General features: G+C 41.3%; 1 protein-coding gene across 1 annotated transcript in view; it reads left to right on the top strand.

Moving 5' to 3' along the window:
- The window catches only part of arhgap42a (Rho GTPase activating protein 42a), a 120,796-nt gene that overhangs the window by 47,581 nt on the left and 48,054 nt on the right, over positions 1–25,161 (top strand). Inside the window, exons 2-9 of the mRNA XM_048598432.1 lie at positions 6,649–6,750; positions 7,832–7,942; positions 11,637–11,741; positions 13,198–13,327; positions 17,073–17,173; positions 18,627–18,733; positions 21,931–22,009; positions 23,176–23,212. Of these exons, the coding sequence (XP_048454389.1) occupies positions 6,649–6,750; positions 7,832–7,942; positions 11,637–11,741; positions 13,198–13,327; positions 17,073–17,173; positions 18,627–18,733; positions 21,931–22,009; positions 23,176–23,212 (772 nt within the window). The remainder of the gene's footprint in view (positions 1–6,648; positions 6,751–7,831; positions 7,943–11,636; positions 11,742–13,197; positions 13,328–17,072; positions 17,174–18,626; positions 18,734–21,930; positions 22,010–23,175; positions 23,213–25,161) is intronic.

Here is a 25,161-nt window from a genome sequence, read left to right as displayed (position 1 = left end):
ATGAAAATCTCCTAGGCTGTTTTAGTTTTCTGGGGATCAACTTGTATCTTCTTCTTAGATGGGCGGAACGGTGACTCAATGGTTAGCACTGCTGCCTCACAGTACCAGGGACCTGGGTTTGATTTCAGCCTCAGGTGACCATCTGTGTAGAGTTTGTACGTTCTCCCTGTTTCCACGTGGGTTTTTGCCGGGTGCTCTGTTTTCCTCCCACAGTCCAAAGATGTGCAAGTTAGGTGGATTGGCCAAGCTAAATTACCCACAGTGTCCAGGGATGTGAAGGTTAGGTGCATTAGCCATAGGAAATGCAGGGTTACAAGGATAGGGTAGGTGGATGGCTCTGAGTGGGATGACCTTCAGAGAGTTGGTGTGGACTTGTTGGGCAGAATAGTCTGTTTCTACACTGTAGGAAATCTATAACAAATTCTTTTTAAAGTGATAATGTAGCCGAGAAACCAAAGAGAATCCTCAGCATTCCACATTTGTCTCTAAGTGTAAGGCTCTAATTCAGTGGTGGGAGTGGTGAGAGCGCGAGCCAGAGTCAGCCAGGAAGGTAAGGTTTCCAGATAAAATACCTGCCTCGTGAATAGGGAGAGCGAAGGCTGAGCAGAAGCAAACACGGACACGGGGACTGCTGGGTAAGTGAACTAATATAAACCCGAAACACTACATGTGTAATGTCTCCCACATATCCTCCTCCTCTAACCGAAAAAAATGATTCTGTATGGAGGGTCGGTAAGGTGAGGTTTTTTATGTTTCTTTCTTTTTATCTCTTTTGGCAATCTAGAGTAGAGGGGATGGAAGTTATGGCAGATGCATGCTCCTCTTGTAGGATGTGGGAGGTAAGGATCACTGCTGGTGGTCCCCTCTGACTTCACCTGCGAGAAGTGCAGCCAACTCCAGCTCTTCAAAAACCACGTTAGCAAACTGGAGCTGGAGCTGGATGAACTCCGGATGATTCAGGAGGCTGAGGGGGTGATAGAGAGGAGTTACAGGGAGGTGGTCACATCCAAGGTACAGGAAAAAGGTAGCTGGGTGACTGTCAGGAAGAGGAAAGGGAACAGGCAGCAGACAGTGCAGGGATCCCCTGTGGCCGTTCCCCTCAATAATAAATATACCGTTTTGGATACTGTTGGGGGAGGGGGGGGGGGGGGGGAAGCGGGACCTACCAGGGGAAAGCCATAGCGGCCAGGTCTCTGGCACTGAGCCTGGCTCTGTGGCTCAGAAGGGAATGGGGGAGAATAGGAAAGTGAGAGTGATAGGAGATTCAATAGTTAGGGGAACAGACAGGACATTCTGTGGTACCAAACGAGACTCCCGGATGACATGTTGCCTCCCGGGTGCCAGGGTCAGGATGTCTCGGATCAAGTTGACAAGATTCTTAAGGGGGAGAGTGAGCAGCCAGATGTCATGGTACACGTCGGTGCCATAGCTAGGAAAAGGGATGAGGACCTGAAAAGTGAACATAGGGAGTTAGGATGGAAGCTAAAAGCCAGGACGAGCAGAGTAATAATCTCAGGATTACTACCAGTGCCATGGGCTATGAGGCTAGGAATAGAGAGTAGGCGCAGCTGAACACATGGCTACAGAGCTGGTGTAGGAGGGAGGGCTTCAGATATGTGGATCATTGGGATACCTTCTGGGGAAGGTGGGATCTGTACAGGAAGGACTGGTTGCACCTGAACTGGAGGGGCACCAATATCCTGGGCGTTAGTATTGCTAGAGCTCTTCGGGAGGGTTTAAATTAGTTTGGCCAGGGCATGGGAATTGGAGTTACAGATCGGAGGATGGGGTAGCTGGTGTGCAGGCAGATACAGCATGCAGAGAGTCTGTGAGGAAGGATAGACAGTTGACAGGGCAAAGTTACAGTCAGTGTGATGGGTTGAACTGTGTCTATTTTAACGCAAGAAGTGTCAGGAATAAGGGTGACGAATTTAGAGCATGGATCAGTACTTGGCACTACAATGTTGCGGCCATTACGGAGACTTGGATAACACTGCGGCAGGAATGGTTGTTGGATGTTCTGGGGTTTAGATGTTTCAAAAGAAGTAGGGAGGGAGGTAAAAGACGTGTAGGAGTGGCATTGCTAAACAGGGATGGTATCACAGCTGCAGAGAGGGAGATAGGCAAGGAGGGTTTGTCTACTGAGTCAGTATGGGTGGAAGTCAGAAACAGGAAAGGAGCAGTCACTTTAATTGGGAGTTTTGTATAGACCCTCCAATGGCAACAGAGATGCTGAGGAACGGATTGGGAGGCAGATTTTGGAAAGGTGCAGAAGTAATAGGTTTGTTGTCATGGGTGACTTCAACTTCCCTAATATTGACTGGAGCCTCCTTAGTGCAAATAGTTTGGATGGAGCCGATTTTGTCAGGTGTATCCAGGAAGGATTTCTGACTCGATATGTAGATAGGCCGACTAGAGGGGAGGCCATATTGGATTTGGTGCTTGGCAGCGAACCAGGCCAGGTGGCAGATCTCTCGGTGGAAGAGCATTTCGGTGATAGTGATCACAACTCCCTGACTTTTACTATAGTCAGGGAGAGGGATAGGAGCAGGCGGAATGGGAAAGTATTTAATTGGGGAGGGGGAATTACAATGCTATTAGGCAGGAACTGCGGAGCATAAATTAGGATCAGACGTTCTCAGGGAAATGCACGACAGAAATGTGGAGGTTGTTTAGGGAGCACTTGCTACAAGTGCTGGATAGGTTTGTCCCACTGAGGCAAGGAAGGGATAGTCAGGTGAAGGAACCTTGGATGACAAGACATGTAGAACATCTAGTCAAGAGGAAGAAGGAAGCTTACTTAAGGTTGAGGAGCAAGGATCGGACAGGGCTTTAGAGGTCTACAAGGTAGCCAGGAAGGAACTGAAGAATGGACTTGGGAGAGCTAGAAGGGGGCATGAAAATGCCCTGGCGGGTAGGATTGAGGAGAACTCCAAGATGTTCTATCCTTGTGTGAGGAACAAGAGGATGGCCAGAATGAGGGTAGGGCTGATCAGGGATAGTGGAGGGAACTTATGCATGGAGTTAGAGGAGGCAGGGGAGATCCTTAATGAATACTTTGCTTCAATATTCTCCAGTGAGATGGACCTTGTAGTTTGTGAGCACAGCGTGAAACAGGCAGATATGCTCGAACAGGTTGATGTCGGGAAGGAGGATGTGCTAGAAATTTTGAAAAGACAAGTCCCCTGGGCCAGAGGGGATATACCCAAGGTTGCTACGGGAAGCAAGGGAAGAGATTGCTGCCCCTTTGGCGATGATCTTTGTGTCCTCACTGTCCCCTGGAGTAGTACCAGATGATTGGAGGGTGGCAAATGTTATTCCCTTGTTCATTAAAGGCAATAGGGATAATCCTGGGAATTACAGACCAGTCGGTCTTACTTCTGTGGTGGGCAAATTATTGGAGAGGATTCTGAGAGATAGTATTAATGATTATTCGGAAAAGCACAGTTTGATTAGAAATAGTCAGCATGGCTTTGTGAAGGGCAGGTCATACCTTACAAGCCTTATTAAATTCTTTGAGGATGTGACAAAACACATTGATGAAGCAGTAGATGTGATGTATATGGATTTTAGCAAGGCATTTGATAAGGTTCCCCATGGTAGGTTCATTCAGAAAGTAAGAAGGCATGGGATTCAGGGAAATTTGACTGTCTGGATACAAAACTGGATGTCCAATAGAAGACAGAGGGTCGTAGTCGATGGAAAATATTCCACCTGGAGCTCGGTGACCAGTGGTGTTCCGCAGGGATCTGTTCTGGGACCTCTGCTCTTTGTGATCTTTATAAATGACTTGGATGAGTAAGTGGAAGGGTGGCTTAGTAAGTTTGCCGATAGTTGGTGGAGTTGTGGACAGCGTGGAGGGCTGTTGTAGGTTGCAACGGGACATTGACAGGATGCAGAGCTGGGCGAAGAAGTGGCAGATGGAATTCAACATGGAAAAGTGCTAAGTGATTCATTTTGGAAGGTTGAATTTGAGTGCAGAATATACAGTTAATGGCAGGATTCTTGGCAGTGTGGAGGAACAGAGGGATCTTGGAGTCCATGTCCGTAGACCCCTCAAAGTTGCTACCCAAGTTGATAGGGTTGTTATGAAAGCGTATGGTATGTTGGCTTTCATTGGCAGGTCGAATTGAGTTTAAGACCTGTGAGGTTATGCTGCAGCTCTATAAAATCCTGGTTAAACCACACTTGAAATATTGTGTTCAGTTCATGTTGCCTCATTATAGGAAGGATGTGGAAGATTTAGAGAGGGTGCAGAGGAGATTTTCCAAGATGCTGCCTGGACTGGAGGGCAGGTCTTATGAGGAAAGGTTGAGGGAACTAGGGCTTTTTTCATTTGGGCAAAGAAGGATGAGAGGTGACTTGATAGAGGTGTACAAGATGATGAGAGGCATAGATAGAGTGAATAGCCAGATATTTTTTCCCAGGGCGGAAATGACTATTACGAGGGGGCATAATTTTAAGGTGATTGGAGGAAGGTATGGGGGGATGTCAGAGGTAGGTTCTTCACACAGAGAGTGGTGGGCATGTGGAATGCATTGCGGGAGAGGGTAGTGGAGTCAGATACATTAGGGACATTCAAGCGACTCTTGGATAGGCACATGAATGATAGTAAATGCAGGGTAGTTTGATCTTAGAGTAGAATAATAGGTTGGCACAACATCATGGGCTGTTGTCTGCTCTATATACTATTTGTAAACATTTCAAGAAATTATGTAATTGCTTATCAGGCAGCTGGATGGTTTCAGCATGTGTCAGGGTATCAGCTTATTTTTTCATAGAATCCCTACAGTGTGGAAACAGGCCATTTGGCCCAACAAGTCCACACTGCCCCTCTGAAGAACATCCCACCCAGACCCATTCCCCTAATTTCCCGTGTCTAACCCAAACATCCCTGGGCACTACGAGCAATTTATCACAGCTAATCCACCTAGCATACACATCTTTGGACTGTGGGAGGAAACCGGAGCACCCGGAGGAAACCCATGCAGAAACAGGGAGAACGTTCAAACTCCACGCAGTCACCCAAGGCTGGAGTTGAACCCAGGTCCCTGCCGCTGTGAGGTAGCAGTGCTAACCACTGAGCCACCCATGCTGCTGTATGGCATGTATATAAAGTCAACCATGTTAAATGTTGCCATGGACTACACTGAGATTTTCCAATGCATTATTGAAACAGTATCTACAAAAGTAGGGTGTAGAAGTTCAGTTGTCCCATCCAGAGAGACCTGATAAAAACCATTATTGGCATCTAGCTTTATAAGTATTCTACAAGTGGAAGGCATTGCATAACTTTCATCAACTGTAGACAAGGGATCAATTTATCTGGCAATTGCTTCATTGAGTTGTGGGAGATCCACAGAACTTTGTATTGAGCCATTAGTTTCAGGAACTGTGTCTATCTCTGAGCACCATTCTGTAGGTTCAGACACTAGGGAAGTAACCCCATTTAAAGTTTTTGTGAAGATCAATAACTCCATATTTGCCATGTCATCCAACTACTTCTTCACATCTAGCAACATCCCTCATCCATTAACAGAAGAAAGAGACAAACTGGTTTGGCGTCACCTTCAAAGTAGCTTTATAAGGGGTTTCAAGTTTTCCCAATCTTGTGACCAATTTGGGATATAAGTGTTCAAAGACAATGTTTAAGCATTCCTGTACCCTTGGGAGGAAGCTAAGAGTAAAGCATATCTTCTGAATCAATATGGAAGACTGCTGGATACTGAAGATGCATGCTTTTTCCACATATGTGCAATCTTTGAATATCAGGATGATGTGAAACATCACTTCAACCATAATTATAATATTCCCAGCTACACAAAGCATTAAATCAGGTGGCTATATGCTCACCGTAATTCATCACGGGTTAACATCTGAGATAACTGTGACACTGGCAACTAACCTCATCCCCAATTTTTACACTCAAAATACCTGAAGCTTATTTGAGAAGAAGTTGTTTAACTTCCTTGTTAAGATTGCTGTTGAGTAAGGCTAAGTCGTTTCTAACACTGCTAAATGATAGCCAGTAGTCTTACTTCTGCTTCCCAGCTAAGGGATTGAACCTGCTTTGAGGATCAAGCAGTCGGCCTGTTATTGTGGGTGCTCAATCTGGATTTATCCTCTTGGCTGTTTACTCCTCCTGTTCTGAGGAAGGGTCACCAGACTCAAAACATTAACTCTGTTTTTATTCCTTCACAGATGCTGCCAGACCTGCTGAGCTTTTCAAGCGACTTCTGTTTTTGTTGTTGTTTTACTCCTCTCAGTACTTTTTCATTTCCCTGAAATTCTGTTCCCCCATTACTGACTGTAAAAAGCTTTTGCAGTTTTATAGTTGTCTTTGGTTTCTCTGCAAGAGTATTTTGTTTTTGGAGACTATATACTTAAAGAAAAAACCTCTTTAATGAATGAGTAATATTCAGTTCAGTTTAAGGTAAACAGATGAATTGTGGTAGCTGAGTGAATTGGTTTAATATATTTTCCATTCTTCTTGATGTGTTATTAATCACTTTTTACTTTGTAAAGAAATGGAATCAACACTCACCATTGCCCAGTTTGCCATTACTTAAAAAAAAAGTTAAAGGGAATAAAACATTGAAGTGTTTCTAATCAGTTGTTTCCAAAATGTATATTATACATATTTTGTAGGATGGAAAGAAAAAATTTGATAAAGAAAGTGAGAAATACTATTCTATATTGGAGAAGCATTTGAATCTGTCATCAAGGAAAAAAGAAGCACATTTACAAGAGGTAAGAACATTCTTGCCTTATAAAACTGTTTTAAGGGATATTTATTACAGTTTGGAAATATTTATTAAGAAATTCCTTAACTAATATCAGATTGGCTTCTGCTCATCCCGAAAATGACCACTTTCACACATCCAATTTGTATGATTTAGCACAAATTATAATCTAGCAAATCACAATATCCTAAAGAAAATTTGGGCCCCAATTCGAATGTCATGTAAGTGATGGTATTTGGATGATTTAAAATCATAATATCTGTTTCTGTTATTTTAAAGGATATACTGATTTGATTCTTGACTGATTCTGTCCTAACTGGGTCTTAAGCTAAAACCTATATTCAAGTTTAAAGGTTAGAGAGTGAGCATCATGTTAGAATTCTGCACTGGTACTATTTAGAAATAGTCAACCTTTTAAAAGAGCTTCCATTTAGATCAGCAAAATCTTCCTGCCCCAAAATTGTAGGAGGGGGAAGTAGAAGGAGGTTGGCGGCAGCATATGTTCTAGTCTGTCTCCTTTATTGTCTCGGTGGCTCAGTGGTTAGCACTGCTGCCTCACAGCGCCAGGGACCCGCGTTCAATTCCACCCTCAGGTGACTGTCTGTGTGGAGTTTGCATGTTCTCTCCGTACCTGCGTGGGTTTCCTCTGGGTACTCCGGTTTCCTCCCACAGTCCAAAGATGTGCAGGTTAAGTGGATTGGCCATGCTAAATTGCTCATAGTGTTCAGGGATGTGTAAGTGGGTTATAGGGGAATGAGTCTGGGTGGGATGCTCCAAGGGTTGGCATGGACTTGTTGGGCTGAAGGGCCTGTTTCCACACTGTAGAGATTCTATGTCTCAGACCTTCCTTTCAGAAATCAGACCATCTGTCCCTGTACCCTTGAATATAAATGTGGTGGTTGGGACTCTCCGTAAATGAGATGGGTTGAGCAAACTAACAGCTCTTGCTTAAATCCAAGTAAAATGATTTGCAAAAGTGAATCTGGAACTTTATTAGGTATGCCAACATGCAATCTAATTAAATCTTTGAAGTTTTAAATCAAATCAGATTGGCATTCCAAACAAGATGCAAATTCCTTTTATTACAGGCTGATACACAAATTGACAAGGAGCGGCAGAATTTTTATGAAGCTTCATTGGAATACGTGTTCAAAGTTCAAGAAGTTCAGGAAAAGAAGAAATTTGAGTTTGTTGAACCTGTAAGTAATAGAATTATAGAATGGTTACAGCCCAGAAGGTTATCATTAAGCACATCATGTCTATGCTGGCCCTCCAAAGGGATCATTCACCTCATGCTACTCCCTGCTAATTCCCAATATTTCTATGACTTTTTCCTTTTTAGATAATTATCTAATTCACTTTTTGAAGCTTCAAATGACCCTGAACCCGCATACTCCTAGACAGTACATTCCAGATCCTAATGATTTTTTCTCATGTTATCACTGCTTCTTTATCTGATTACCTTGCTGATAACTGTGCACTCTAGAGTCACACAGTATATAAACAGTCCCTTTGTCCCACAGTGTCTATGACAACCAACAAACAACAAACCACACTAATCCCATTTACTTACACTTTGTCCATAGCTTACTATGCCCTTATATTGTAAATGCTCATTGAGATGCTTCTTAAATGTTACAACAGTCTGCCTCCACCCCCCTCTCAGGTAGCATGTTCCATATTTCTACCAACCTCTGGGTAAAAAATAAATTTCCTCAAATCCCCTCTAAACCACCTAATCCACACTTTAAACTTACACCCTCTGGTCTAAGTGATGCCTACCAGGGGAGAAAGATTCTCCTAATGCACTCTGTCTGTGCCTCTCATAATGTTGTATATCTCAATCAGATTGTCCCTCAGCCTCCTCTGCAAACCCAGCCTGTCCAATCTCTCCTCATAACTGTGACTTTCCATTGCAGGCAACATCCTGGTGAATCTCCTCTGCATCCTCTCCAGTACAATCATGTCACTCTGAATGCAGCAGACATTTAGGGGAGTCTGGGTTTGTTTATTCCACCTTTCCCCTTTGACGCAGTATACCTTGATTATGCTTCATCAAGGACCTTCCCTCCATCATAAGGTTAGAAGTGGAGATGTTCAACACCATTTGTGACTCCTTAGATACTGAAGCAGTCCATGTCCAAATGCAACAAGATCTGGAGATTTTTTGGGCTTGGGCTGACAAATGGCAAGTAACATTTGGGCAGACAAATGCCAGGCATTGACCATCTCCAAGAAGAGATAATTTAACCACTGCCCCTTAACATTCAATGATGTTACCTTCACTGAAACCCCGCTATCAACATCGTTGGAGTTATCATTGACCAGAAACTCAACTGGACTTGCCATATAGATACAGTGGCTATAACAGCAAGTCAGAGGCTAGGAATATTGTAGTGAGTAGCTCAGCTTGAGTCCCCGAAGCCTGTTCACCATCTGCAAGGTACAAGTTAGGAGCGTGGTGGAACACTGCCTGCTTGCCTGGATGACTGCAACTCCAGGACAGGGAAGCCCACTTGCTTGGCACCACATCCACAAGCATCCACTTCCTCCATCACAGGGGCTGCTCAGTGGCAGCAGTGCATACTGTTGACAAGATGCATTGCAGGAAATTGTCAAAGATTCTTAGACAATACCTTCAAAACCCACAAACGTACCATCTAGAAGCATAAGTACAGCAAACTTAGAGGAACACCATGATCTGAAAGTTCCCCATCCAAGCTGCTCATCATCCTGACTTAGAAATATATTGCCATTACTTCAGTGTTGTTTGATAGAAAGCTGGAATTCCCTCCCTGATGGCATTGTGGATCTACCTAAAGCACATGGACTGCAGCGGTTCAAGAAGGCAGGTCATTACCACCTTCTCAAGGCCAACAAAGGACAGGCAATGGATTTCCAAAGTGAATTAAGAAAATTCTATCCCCTGTATTTTTCCCCTATGGGCCCTCATTCTCTCCTGACCATGGCCCCTCTTACCTCCATAGCACCCTGTAGCAATTTTTCCACTCCCATAGCCTCTCATACTCAATATGCTAAACAATCAAATAGTCCCTATGCAAACATAGTGTGAGCACATGCCACTTGTGTCCTCATCCTTTGCCCTTCCGAATCCATGCCAACTCATCTAGTATCCACATTGACATATCTCTGGAGGTGTACTGACAGAAAATGAGGTTGTGTGTATATTGATGATGTAACTATTGAAAGAAACACATTCTTACAGATACAGTAACAATAAGATGAAATTCCTTCAACTGATCCCATACGAAAACAAACATTTAAATAATCACTTGGAGCTGTTAATCAGAATGCTCACTAGGCAGATGCCACCATGTGAAAATTAGTTGTATAATGTCTGTTGTCAAGAGGAACACTAAAATCCAAACAGTTCTCTTTTAGCTCAACATTTATCTTTGGGCAGTTCCTTAACAGCTTTGGCAGTTCGGTCATCATCCCAGTCATCAGCAAAGTAATAGAAGCAGTCATCGACAGTACGATTAAGTGGGACTTATTCAACAATAACTTGCTCACTGGTACTCAATTTGGTACTCAATACACCAGGGCCACCCATTTCCTGACTTCATCACAACTTGAGGAAAGCTAAATGGATCTTGAGATATTGAGTATCTGAGCACAAATCACAAGACTGTTAATGGATCTATTCAAAGCGTACTTACAGTCACACCTGTAATACTGCAACCAATTCTGCTAATTGCACCATAACTCTGAAATTGTAGCATTTGTGACAAAACTGACATCGAACTTAAGATAACTGAACTATGAGGAGGGATTAAAGAGGCATGGATCATTTACTGTGGATAAATTAAGATCAAGGGAGTTTTCTTGAGATATTTAAAGGAATATAAAAATTGTTTGACATTGCTACCCTCCCCATAACTGGAAGATATGGGTTCAGACTGAAAAGCAGCAACCTGTTGAGACAGTCAGATGTAACAACTTCATAACAAGGGTGGCAAATGTTTTAAATGGAAAAGACTGAGAGTTCTCTGAGTCCATGCCAATATTGATCCCTCAAATAACATCATCAAAACAGTACTTTCTTACTTATTTCATTGCTGTTGGTAGGACCTAGCTGTGTGCAGATTGGCTGCTGGGTTTCGTTATATTAAAGCAATGATTACACTTCAAAACTACTCATTGGCTGCGAAGATTCTTAACATATCCTAAGGTCATGAGTGGTGTTAGGTGAAAGTTGGTGCTTTCAGTATGGACCCAATGGACTTTACAAATGAAGCATAATAATTCTAAATTAATATTTTCTTTCATGACTGAATAGCTTGATTTCAGTTGCACAGATTATATAATATCCCACAACTTTTTAACTTAGTTTCATTGTATGTGATTTAAGTGGAATAACTCTCATCGTCTATTTGCTGTTTAATTTTAACTCATCCATAATATGCTATATTTAAGCAGTACTTTTTTTAAAATAGCATTTGAAATAATTGACTTACATTGACAAATTGGATACTCTGCTTAATTTCCTATGTAAGTGTGAGAATAGTTATCTATTAATCCTTATAATGGCATCTATCGTTCTCTCTGACCCACATTTAATGACAAGGTAGGATAAATGTCACTTCAGATATAAATCTTCCGCAGAAGTGCTAAAGCAGAGTTGGGAATATCTTGTGTGTTAGAATTTCCAAACAACACTATCATTTTATTACATACCATCAGTTCTAAGGAAGGGTCACCGGACCCAAAACGTTAACTCTGTTTTTCTCCTTCACAGATGCTGCCAGACCTGCTGAGCTTTTCCAGCAATTTTGTTTTTGTCCCTGATTTACAGCATCCGCAATTCTTTTGGTTTTTATCTATCATTTTATTAATTGTTTCTTCTGTGAAAATCTGCTTATTTTTCCACAGTTGTTGGCATTTCTTCAAGGGTTATTCACATTCTACCATGAAGGCTATGAGCTTGCACAGGAATTTGCTCCATACAAACAGCAGCTACAGTACAATCTTCAAAATGTAAGATATCCTTTATTATAAAACCCCAATGAAAGGTTTAGATCAGTAGTGCAGGGTTCTATGATGATTTAAAAGGTGGTAAGTTAGGAAAGAGTGATTTGTGATGCCAAGCTTGGTTTTAAAGTCTGACATTTTGAACAGGAAGAATAACTTAGAAGCCAAGAAACTCAGGAATTTTTAGCACCTGAAAAAGGACGAAAAATATCTAACAAAATATGCATTGGCTAAATTTTTAGCTAGGTAGTGGTGTTTTCCCAAATGATCTCTGCTGGCACCTCCTCTACCAGTGTGTGGGACGAAGTAAAGGTTTTTTATGGTTGTGTCCAGCTACCATTTCTCCTTTGTCTTCGCTTTGTCTTAGGCCTATCTAGTGCTTAGTGATAGATAATAAGCTACAATGAAATATCGAAAAGGATAACATCAAGACTTATTGCACAAAAGCAATGAATGAGCTACAGTTGGTCAGCCATAATTATGAAGAACTTAGCAGGTCAGTACAGATGCATCTGCTACCTTCAAAAAGCTAGACTGTGTGACATGACTAGAATGGAAGGAGCTAATGTAACAAGAACATTTAACTCCTACAGAACCATGATCTTGGACAATAGTAAGGATACAGAAAGAAATAAGAATGTGAAGATTCTTGCAATTGCAACTTAGAAGGAACAGGAGAGGAATGTTTACTGAAGTGTTAAACATGATATTATCATTTAAATAGAAAAAGTTAAGCAAGTTTGTGACAGAGAAGGAAACGTTTGAGGTTAAATCATGATTTGCTAGTTAGTAACTGAATTAAATTAAAATTTAATTGAAGAGCATATTTAGTCTTGTATCCATCACCTAAGTAAATATTCCAAAAGAAGTAGTCTTCAAAGTGCCTTTACTAATGTTTACTCCCAGGAAGTGCTCCCCCTGGTGGGTGCAGCATGTCTAATGCGTTTTCAGTGGAGAGAACTGCAGATGGTCTGGGCTGATGACCTCGAGCAGGTCTTCGCTTGAAGCTTCACTTCAAACTCTGCCATCCTGACATGGGAAATTTATAACTGCAAAATTCTGTTCTTTTTTTTTTTGGTTGGTCTGATAAAGTGCCTTTTAGACTCGAAACGATAGCTTACTCTCTTTCCACAGAGATCCTGCCTGACTTGCTGTGATTTCCAGCATTTTTTGTTTTCAGTACTTAGACTGGAATGTTTTGGCTTAATTTTTCTCATGAATTTAGTCTGTAATTTGTCTGGCATTTCAGAACCCTACCGTCACACTGTCTAAGATGCTCTTTTTGCTGAGTTTATGGAGGAACAGTGGATACTTATGTTTAACTGCACATGTGCACTTCCAGAAGTTGATGTTAGTTTGCAGATAAAGGCAGAACTGTTACACCCATTGTTATTAAATAATTCTGTCATGCGTTTGACTGTTGAGCAATAAAATATATTATTATGCTTTTATTTCATTCAAGACCAGAAATAATTTTGAAAGTACAAGGCAGGAAGTAGAAAGACTGATGCAGAGAATGAAGTCAGCCCCTCAGGATTACAAGCCACCTGGTCAATGGACAATGGAGGGATATCTGTATGTGCAGGAAAAACGTAAGTGTGCAGAAGCTGCACTTTTTAGTTGTTTTCTTAACAATTACTGTTTTAAAATAAATTTGTGAAGTTTCTGCAGCCACAAGGGAAGGCAATGGCCCCTTGGTATTATCGCTGGACTGTTAATCCAGAGGCCCAGGTAACATTCTGGGGGAGCAAGGTGCAGAGCTGGATGAACACAGCAGGCCAAGCAGCATCATAGGAGCAGAAGGGCTGAAGTTTCGGGCCTAGACCCTTCGTCAGAAATGGAGGAGGGGAAGGGGGTTCTGAAATAAATAGGGAGAGAGGGGGTGGCAGATAGAAGATGGATAGAGGAGAAGATAGGTGGAGCGGAAACAGACAGGTCGAAGAGGTGGGGATGGAGCCAGTAAAGGTGCGTGTAGGTAGGGAGTTAAGGAGGGGACAGGTCTGTCCAGGGAGGACGGACAGGTCAAGGGAGCGGGATGAGGTTAGTAGGTAGGAGATGGGGGTGCGGCTTGAGGTGGGAGGAGGGGATAAGTGGGAGGAAGGACAGGTTAGGGAGGCAGGGACGAGCTGGGCTGGTTTTGGGATACGGTAGGGGGAGGGGAGATTTTGAAGCTTGTGAAATCCACATTGATACCATTGGGCTGCAGGGTTCCCAAGCACAATACGAGTTGCTGTTCCTGCAACCTTCGGGTGGCATCATTGTGGCACTGCAGGAGGCGGCATTTCAAGCCCACCGACTCCCACAGCTACCTAGAATACACCTCCTCCCACCCATCTTCCTGCAAAAATGCCATCCGGTATTCCCAATTCCTTCGCCTCCGCCGCATCTGCTCCCAGGATGAGGCATTCCACTCCCATACATCTCAGATGTCCTCGTTTTTCGAGGACCGCAACTTCCCCCCTCAGTGGTCGAGAACGCCCTCGACCGTGTCTCCCGCATTTCCCGCAACTCATCCCTCACACCCCGTCCCCGCAGTAACAACCAAAAAAGAATCCACCTCGTCCTCACGTACCACCCCACCAACCTCCGGATCCAACACATCATCCTCCGACACTTCCGCCATCTGCAGTCCGACCCCATCACCAAAGACATTTTTCCCTCTCCACCCTTATCTGCTTTCCGGAGGGACCACTCTCTCCGTCACTCCCTTGTCTGCTCCACACTCCCCTCCAGCCCCACCACACCCAGCACTTTTCCCTGCAACCGCAGGAAGTGCTACACCTGCCCCCACACCTCCTCCCTCACTCCCATCCCAGGCCCCAAGAAGACTTTCCACATCAAGCAGATGTTCACCTGCACATCTGCTAATGTAGTATACTGCATCCGCTGTACCCGTTGTGGCCTCCTCTACATCGGGGAAACCAAGCGGAGGCTCGGGTACCGCTTTGCAGAACACCTACGCTTGGTTCGCAATAAACAACTGCACCTCCCAGTCGCGAACCATTTCAACTACCCCTCCCATTCCTCAGACAACATGTCCATCCTGGGCCTCCTGCGGTGCCACAGCGATGCCACCCGAAGGTTGCAGGAACAGCAACTCATTTTCCGCTTGGGAACCCTGCAGCCCAATGGTATCAATGTGGATTTCACAAGCTTCAAAATCTCCCCTCCCCCTACCGCATCCCAAAACCAGCCCAGCTCGTCCCCACCTCCCTAACCTGTTCTTCCTCCCACCTATCCCCTCCTCCCACCTCAAGCCGCACCCCCATCTCCTACCTACTAACCTCATCCCACCCCCTTGAAATGTCCGTCCTCCCTGGACTGACCTATCCCCTCCCTAACTCCCCACCTACACTCACCTTTACTGGCTCCATCCCCGCCTCTTCGACCTGTCTGCTTCCTCTCCACCAATCTTCTCCACTATCCATCTTCTATCCGCCTCCCCCTCTCTCCCTATTTATTTCAGAACCTCCTTCCCTTCCCCCATTTCTGATGAAGGGTCTAGGCCCGAAACGTCAGCCTTCCTGCTCCTCTGATGCTGCTTGGCCTGCTGTGTTCATCCAGCTCTCCACCTTGTTATCTCAGATTCTCCAGCATCTGCAGTTCCTACTATCTCTAACATTCTGGAGGCCCAGGTTCAAATCCTGCCAATGCAGATGGTGGAATATTAATTCAATAAAATATCTGGAATTAAGAATCCAATGATGACCATGAATCCATTGGTCGATTGTCGGAAAAACCCACCTGGTTCACTAATGTCCTTTAGGGAAGGAAACTGCCATCCTTTACCTGGTCTGGCCTACAAGTGACTCCAGACCCACAACAATATGATTGATTCTGAACTGCCCTCTGGGCAAGTAGGGATGGGCAATAAATGCTGCCTAGCCAGTGACACCTTCATGCCATGAATGAATAAAAAAAAACTCTTGAATTGCATTCCTTTACGTTATCAAAACATATATATTATTCTTGTAACTATTGGTGTTCTGATGACACACTACTTGTCACCTTTAAATTATTAATTAAATTGCAGCTTGGATTTTTTAAATAAATGTCTTTTCACTCTGCTGGTTAACAGATTCTGAATTAAATCCACTCTCACCCTGGTTCTACCTGATTGTGGTTGTGATGGCGGTGGTAGTGGAATGGGAAAGCTGGGTGCATGTATGTCCGAACACTGACTTTCTCACAATTCAACACAAATTGTCAACCTTATTCAGAATGGCCATGTGGTCAATTAGCAAATGAGGAAAAATATTGATAAAAAATCCACACTAGTGGGTTGTCTGTAATTTCCTGGGTTGGGATTCAAACAATTTGGATGATTTATAAAGATCTGTTTAATAGTTGTGTCTTGTATATCTGATCTATGAATACTTTATGCTGCACAAGTGTTTCAAAGGTAGAAACATATTAAAACCCCTCAACATTGAAATTTCTCTCAATGCTAGTACCAAAGCTGATTAAAAATGCAAAGTAAAAATAGGGTGCCGAGGATAATATTGACAAATGGCATGTTCCTCACAAGGAAATTTGAGTATGAGGTAAAGATGTCTTGCTGGAGGTGTATAGGGTCTTGATGAGATCTCACCTAGAACAATGTGTACAGCTTTGGTTCCAATATCTAAGGAGGGATATACTATATATAAAGAGAGTACAAATGGAGATTTACCGGCTTAATCCCTGGAATTGGTTTATGAGGAGATTCAGCCCATATTTTGTAGATCAGAGCTTCTCAAAGTCAGGGTTAGGACCACTGATAGGGTTACAAGCTGAAATTTAAGTTACATGCCCACTGAGTCAGGTAAATTTTTCACTGAGTGACGCCAACTATTGAAACTATTGAGTATCTTTTTCTTTTGTAAGCCGCCAAATCTTTCCAATCAGCAGTGTTGTACAAATCCCCACAATTTCAGTTGATTGATTGTATGCTGTCTATGTGAGTGGGTGAAAATGGCTTGCAGTACAGCCATTTATAACTCAGTATTCCAGATATCATATCAATTATAGCAGTGAAGACCTCAATTAACTTAATTTTATTTCTGGAATCGAAATAGAACAAAACTTCATTGTTCATTCCTTCATCATCATAAGTTTTGTACATTTTGAATTCCAACTAGACGTGTTCTTTATCAATTGTGAATCGTTATTCCTGTTATACAAACAACGTCCAAATCAAATCCTAATTGTTTTTATCTTTGTTAAAATAAAAGCTCCCTTCGTTCAATTTGGTCTTCAAACAACAGCTACATTTAAAAATGATTTAATTTTATACTTTTACTGTCATTGCTCCATTATGTGCAAACTGTTCATCAATAGTTCATTTTTTTTGTTTAGGACCCCTTGGATTTGCATGGATAAAGCACTACTGCACCTATGACAAAGCGACAAAAGCATTTTCAATGACATTATGTGAACCAAAGTCAGGGGGAAAATTGGTAAGTTCAAAATGTTACCTGATATAAATGGTCAAAAATAGACCTTCTGTTTATTTTTCGAGCAATAGCCTTACTTTTCTCCTACTGCCATGTTTGCATTTTTTAACCAGGTTTCCACATGCACGCCACTAAAAGGACCCTTATGAAACTGTGACCATTTTAGCTTTCTCTCATCATCATTTCTAACCTATCTATCACCTTTGTGAATGACTCCATCATTTTGCCCAATGTTCAAACTGAGTGGAAATACCTTACCCCTCCTGTCTATTGGTTTCTTCATTTCTGCATCAAATCATCCAGAATCTTCCAGGGTTATGCAATTGGCCTCCTCCAATGTCTCATTCTCAAGCAATCCTTTGAAACATTATCTTAAAGTACAGCATTAAATTTAATATTTGTGCTGGCAATACTTCAATCTATTTCATTATTGCTTCTCCCAGCTTCTGATTTATCATATTCAATATTTGATTATCAGAAATGTTGCCAATTAAATATTTGGGAATCCAAAGCCAATGTATTTGATCCTCACCACAGAGTCCCTTTACTAGACACCAAATCAATCCTTCATTTCTGATGAAGGGTCTAGGCCCGAAACGTCAGCCTTTCTGCTCCTATGATGCTGCTTGGCCTGCTGTGTTCATCCAGCTCTGCACCTTGTTGTCTCAGATTCTCCAGCATCTGCAGTTCCTACTATCTCACCAAATCAATCCCTCTCGCTGGCCATTGTCTTAACTGTCAACCAGATTGTTTGCAACATGGCAGCTTTATTGGTTCTGAATTGTGCTTCTAGCTCTATTTGTGCTCAATCACCTACTTCTCTGCTCCTGACTCTTTCATCTCCTAAAACTTTCCTCTATGCCTTTATTACCTATAGGCCTGATTACTCCAAAATCCTGACTAGCCTCCCACTAACCCAAAGCCCTTCAAATTCACTGCCCTTTACCAATTCAAATTCTTGGACATCTCAAAATTTCATTGCCCCAGATTGTTGACCTTCCCTTCAGCTGTCTAGCCCCATAACTTTGGAATTCCTCCATAATCTACTCTCTACTTTAAGTCACTCCTTTAAAGCCTACTTCTTCAAACAAACATTTGGTGACCTGTCCAAATATATCTTTGTGCAGCTTAGCATCAACTATTTTTTGTTAGCATGTTTATGAAATGCCTTCAGATATTTCACTGCATTAAAGATTCTATGTGAGTATAAGTTGTACTAAACTAGATATGGGAAGGAATTTTGAGCTGCCTTAATGCTCTCTTGGCACTAACAATACGTAGTTGGTATTATAAATTAGAATTGTAGCATTAGCTATACCTTAGAAGGACGATAACAATATAATCTTTTTCAAGGGTAATATTGATTTACCTCATTTAATCTGTACAGAATTGCTTGTCTGAAATTGTGCTTTATTCACCATGAAAATGCCTGATTTATTATTTTGGAATTAAATAGAATGGCCTTGTAACAGCTTCAGAAATATTCAAACTGAAGTTTTGCATTCGAAGAAAGACGGACTCGATTGATAAACGCTTCTGTTTTGATATTGAAGTCGTGGAAAGGTAAGATAAATTGTTACTAATTGGAATGATTCCTTAAGGTCAGTCAGTGTAAATTGCAAATAGGAAAGAGGCCTTTCAGCTTGAGCAGCCCATGTTGATATTGGTCCTGCATGAGCAGTCATTCTCATTACATATTCTGCCCTGTTCCTACATCCCTTCAATTAAACTTTCTTTTAAACATCTATCGAGGCTATTTTTAGATGTTGAAATTGTGTGTCAATTAAATCAAGTATTCATTTAGAAACATTGAAGGGACAGTGATCATAATATCATAAGTTTTAAGTTAATTGTGGAGAAGGACAATGACCAAGCCAGAATGAAAATCATTAATTACAGGAGAACAATTTAAATGAGATGAGAGTAAATTTGGTGCAGCTAATTTGGAACCTAAAATTATTGGCACAACTGTATTTGAACAATAGTCTGTCTTTAAAGAGAAAATACCTCAAATGCATCCTGTGAGCATGGAAGTTAGGCAACCTAAGTGAGAGATCTCTGGATAATTAGAGAGAGAGAAACAGGAAGATAGATAGACAGACAGCAAAATGAAGCAAAAAAGAAGTGCATATTGACAGATGTCCATTTGATATTGCAAGAAAAAGAACTATGATAAAAAAATGTTTTGAAGGGTAGTGTAAAATAAATAAGAGAAGCTAAAAGACAGTATAAGAACAGATTGGCAGCAAATATAAAAGGAAATCCAAAAATCTTCAACAGACATATGCATAGTAAAAAGTGTTTAAAAGTAAGAGTAGATTTAGGTAACGATCAATTTGGGGATTTACGTGTGGACATGCTAAAGGTGTACCTTGCATCTGTCTTTACTGAGGATGAGGATGCTTCCAATGTCATAGAAAAAGGAGGTAGTTAAGGCACTGGACGGATTAAAAATTGATGTGCATTAGAAATGCTGGCTGTACTTAAAGATAGTAAGTCATCAGAAGTTGATGAAGTGTATCCCAGGATATTGAGTGAAGAAAGGGTAGAAATTGCAGAAGTTTAACAATAATTTTGCAATATTCATTCTGTACAGGGATGGTGACAGAGGGCTGGAGAATGGCAACTGTTGCTCCCTTGTTCAACAATGGTTTGCAGGGTAAAGCACAGCAGCTGTAAACCAGTCAATTTAATCTCGGTGGTGGAAAGGCATTTAGAAGCAATAATTTAAGATAAAAATTAACAGTCGCTTCAACAAACATGGACTAATTAAGAACAAATTAACTAATGTGGTTTTTTTTCCATGAGGTAACAGAAGGGGTTTTTGAAGATAATGTGGTTGATATGGTGTATTTCTAAAGGTGTTTGATGAAGAGCCACATGACAGACTTGTCAGCAAAGTTAAAGCCTCCAGAATAAACAGCATTGGTGGAAAGTTGGCGGAGTGACAGGGAAGAGAGCAGATAACAATGAACATTTGTCTTGTTTTGGACTGGAGGAGGGTGCATAATAGGATTCCCCTGGAATAGGTATTGACTCCACTGCCTTTGTTAATCAAAATTAATAACTCAGGATTTAGGTGTACAGAATCAATTACAAAAGTTGCAAATCACGCAGAACTTGGAAGTATTGTGAACTATGAAGAGGAGTGATAAACGTCAAGAGGCCATTGACAGATTGGTGGAATGGGTGGTCAAATGACAGGTGAAGTTTAATCTTGGCAAGAATAATGATGAAAGACAATGAAATGTTTGTACACAAATTGTTGAAGGTGACAGGACAGTTTGTGAAAGTAATTAAAAGGCGTGATCTTCATAAATTGAGGTATGGCACAAAAATAACACCAGAAAGATACAATGAATCATCATACAACCTGCTTCAATCTCAGCGGGAGTACTTTATCCTACCGTGCATAACATACTTTAGGAAAGACATGAAGGCATAGCAAACAGGATAGATTTACAAAGCTTAGCTGTTCTCTTTAATAACACCTTCAATAAAGGTGTTAAAGAATCATGACAGGTATAGAGAGTAGATGGAGGGGAACTGTTACTATTTTCAGAAGGCTCAAGGAGCAGAGGACATAAAGACCACATCTAGTCATTTTCTTTCATCGACCAAGGCCCCTGAAGGGATATTGTGTGATAAGGAGCATGGTTAGTAAGTGCCAAAAAAGTCTTTGTGAATAAAGGAAGTAACTGCAGAGGTGAGGGTGGAGAGGTACTATGGAATAGTGGAGGTTAAGAAGGTTAAGGTGTTGGCTGTAGGGAAGAACAAAGCAAATGCCCTTGATTTTAGATTTAAAAAGTGGTCTATGAGCTCCTTGTATTTCATGTCAGAGAAGAGTACAGAGGGTATAGTGGAAAATTGTTGGAATTGTGCAGGAGGAATTCTGGAGGAGCCTTCTTCAAAAATGATGCAAAGAAATAGCCATAGACAAGATTGTAGCATGGAAGTGGTTGCAGCTGCTTTCCATTGTTTTTTATGGCCCACTCAATCTTAGTCATTATATTTGAAACCACAATGTTGCCTGTTGTACTAGATAAAAGAGTGACTCAGATATACATGCTCAATTATGTCAAATGAGTCATTATATTATTTTTGTTGATAAAACATAAAATATTGGGGAGGCAATGGCCTTGTGGTATTATCGCTGCATGGTTAATCCAAAGACCCGGATAATGTTCTGGGGACCTGGGTTCAAATCCCGCCACGGCAAATGGTGCAATTTGAATTCAATAGATAACTGGAATTAACAGTCTAATGATGACATGAATCCATTGTCGATTGTTGGAAAAACCCATCTGGTTCACTAATGTCCTTCAGGGAAGGAAACTGCCTCCCTTACCTGGGCTGGCCTACATGTGACTCCAGATCCACAGCAATGTGGTTGACTCTTCAGTACCCTCTGGGTAATTAGGGATGGGCAATAAATGCTGTCTAGCCAGTGATGCCCTTATCCCATGAATGAATAAAGAAAAAAAACATCAATGCCCTTCTGTGCAAAGGGGTAGATAATCTCAATTGGTAAAGACATGTGAATAGTTGGCACGGGTGATGGAGAACATTGTGCTAGGGCATTTTGCTGAGCAGTTGTCAATGTATATAATTACTGTAATGGCGAAAATGTTGCGTTTAAGTCGTGCTGGGTTTGAAGTTACTGAAATTTGGTGTAAATATTCAGATTCAATACAACAAGAAAATGAAAATTCCTGTAAATGTTTTAAAATCTTCTTTGTATATTTGTTTACTTTTTGCAGGCATGGCATTGTAACACTACAAGCTCAGTCTGAAGCCAACAGAAAACTTTGGTTAGAAGCAATGGATGGAAAAGAGCCAGTATGAGATTTTATATAAGAGAGATGGTTATCAGTATTGCCTCCTGTTATATTCGTCTCTATGTTCCACATGTTGTGGCATCCTAAGTGTTATCAGTGCCCTGAAGATAATGCTGGTTGGAAAGGGGAGAAAGGGATGTGAAGTGTGATTTTTTTTCTAAGCCCTTCCTTCTTTGCTCCTGTCTCACCTCAGATCCTCCAATCTGAGCAGGGCTTGTGTTCAGTTTATGCTTAAGTCCTCCTCACTGCTTCCCCAAATAGGCATCTATCTCACGTACAACTTGCTGTATTGCAGTTTTAATTATTTGGAGGCAGACAAGGAGAAATAATAAAAATTGTCCTTGATAGATATCTGAAGTAATTTGCCCAGCCATCCACAGGGCCATAAGAATTTCTTGTCCTGTAACATAATTTGTAATTTCCATATTTGCTTTTCCAGTTTGGACACGTTGAGCTGAATCTTTCAAACCTGCTTTTAGAAGGGTGGGTGGCAGAGAGGGGGAGGTGGTGTTGGTAATCTTAATTAGGTGACAGGCAAAAATTCAGCTTCCCAAAATGGGTTATGGTTTTTGAATCAAGTTTTCAGAACCTTACAAATATGCTTCTGATTGGTTAACATGTATTTTAAGGTACAAAACGAATTATTCCACACTCTAAAATCTACAAAAGAAAGTAAGATTGTAAATTATTTTTGTAAGATGCGGCGCAAAACTGAGTGGTAACAAATGGCTGAAATGCGATAAGAAAATTTGGGAAAGTGAAACTGAAAAATGGCTATCTGTTGTTCAAGATCCAGTCTGTAAATCAAAGTGACAGCAAAGTGTCAGGGCTGCTTCTGGATTTTCTGAAGTAGTACCTATAGTGTGTTTTTTTTAAATTAATACACACTGGTTAGAATATTTCTGTTTTAAATTTTCAGTTTAAGAGTAAATAGATCTATTAGTTTTTTGTAACACAGATCAAACAATATGTCCGATGAACCCCATGGAAAATTTCCAGATTGTTTCCATTCATAGAATATTGCACAGTAAATAATCTATTTCAGTATTTTTGCTATGCTCTTTGTGCTCAATTTGAAATTTTAGCTCAAATTATAAAAATCAAAAATTATTACCAGTAGTTTGGTATTTTGTCAAAATTATCAAATTGTTAATAATTTTTTTTTAGATATACACTCTGCCACCTCTTAGCAAGAAAGAAGAATGTAAGTAACTTTGTCTTCTCAGAAATACATGCATTATCATTATTCCTTACACACTTTTTAAAGATTGTCATATATAGCTCTTTATTTTAAATGAATACAAGCAAAATAAAGTTGCAACTCTATTAAATAGCAGTCAAGTATTAAAACATATTGTCATAGGTTACCAAACAGTACACATCAAATCGTGTCACAGGTATGTTCAATTCACACCATAAAACTCATGCTTTTCGATATTTCAAAATAGTTAATTATGTGGAGTTGATGGTATAGCAAATGCAGTTTGTTACTTCTATACTTTAAGTAGATAAAAATTTGTTAAAACGAAAAGAACTGCAGATGCTGGAAATCAGAAACAAAAACAGAAATTGCTAGAAAAGCTCAGCAGGTCTGGCAGCATCTGTGGAGTTAATGTTTCGGGTCGAGTGACCCTTTCTCCAGTTCTAAGCTCTCTCAGCTCTCTTTCCACAGATGCTGCCAGACTTGCTGAGCTTTTCCAGGAGTTTCTTTTTTAAAGTCTTGTTGTCATTTGTCAGCCAAAAGTATAACAGACTTTCAACCTTCCAGCTTTCCATTAGCACTTCACAATCAATAAATTATTTTTGAAAGGAAGACACTGTTACATTGGCAAATGTAGCTAATAATTTGCACATGCCAATGCTCCACAAGCAACAATGAGCTCAACAACAATCTTTTTATTGTTCTGGCTGAGGGATAAATTTGGCTACAGGAAGTCCCCCATTCACATACTGCCATAAGCTCTTTTGCATCCACCTGAGTAGGCAAACCATGACATCTCAATCTCAACAACACAATGCTTCTAAACTACTAAAATAAAGTAGTGTCCTAAATGTTTTGCTCAAGTATTTGTGTGTTCTCTGTTCATTCTCCAAGATACACTGCATTACAACTAGAATGCCTGCTCATGCACCCGTGTCTAGGAGAAATTGGTTTGTACACACATCGTGAAGACAATGAGAAGTCTGTCAATATCTGTGACTGTAAGTCTCCTTAGATTGCACCTTCCAAACTCACAACTGTTGCTATCGAGAAGGACATGGTAGCAGATACATGGGAAGACCACCACTTCCAAATTCCTCTTAAAATTCGTGATTTGAACTTGGAAAGATATTGCCCTTCTTAGATTGCCACTGGCTCAAAATCGAGGAACTCTCTCTCTAACAGCGTTGTGGGTGTACCACCATCAAATGGACTTCAATGGTTCAAGAAGGCAGTTCACCACCACCTTCTCAAGGACAATTAGGGATAGAACATAGAACATTACAGCGCAGTACAGGCCCTTCGGCCCTCGATGTTGCGCCGACCTGTGAAACCAATCTGAAGCCCATCTAACCTAAACTATTCCATTATCATCCATATGTTTATCCAATGACCATTTAAATGCCCTTAAAGTGGGCGAGTCTACTATTTTTGCAGGCAGGGCATTCCACGCCCTTACTACTCTCTGAGTAAAGAACCTACCTCTGACATCTGTCTTATATCTATCACCCCTCAATTTAAAGCTATGTCCCCTCGTGCTAGCCATCACCATCCGAGGAAAAAGGCTCCCACTGTCCACCCTATCTAATCCTCTGATCATCTTGTATGTCTCTATCAAGTCACCTCTTAACCTTCTTCTCTCGAACGAAAACAGCCTCAAAACCCTCAGCCTTTCCTCATAAGACCTTCCCTCCATACCAGGCAACATCCTGGTAAATCTCCTCTGCACCCTTTCCAATGCTTCCACATCCTTCCCATAATACGGTGACCAGAACTGTACGCAATACTCCAAGTGCAGCCGCACCAGTGTTTTGTACAGCTGCAACATGACCTCATGGCTCCGAAACTCAATCCCTCTACCAATAAAACCTAACATACTGTACGCCTTCTTAACAACGCTATCAACCTGGGTGGCAACTTTCAGTGATCTATGCACATGGACACCGAGATCT

The sequence above is a fragment of the Rhincodon typus genome, chromosome 6 (genome assembly GCF_021869965.1).
Source record: "Rhincodon typus isolate 14 chromosome 6, sRhiTyp1.1, whole genome shotgun sequence".
NCBI lineage: Eukaryota > Metazoa > Chordata > Chondrichthyes > Orectolobiformes > Rhincodontidae > Rhincodon > Rhincodon typus.
Note: the sequence above shows the minus strand (reverse complement) of the source record. Positions and strands in the feature narration are given on the sequence as shown.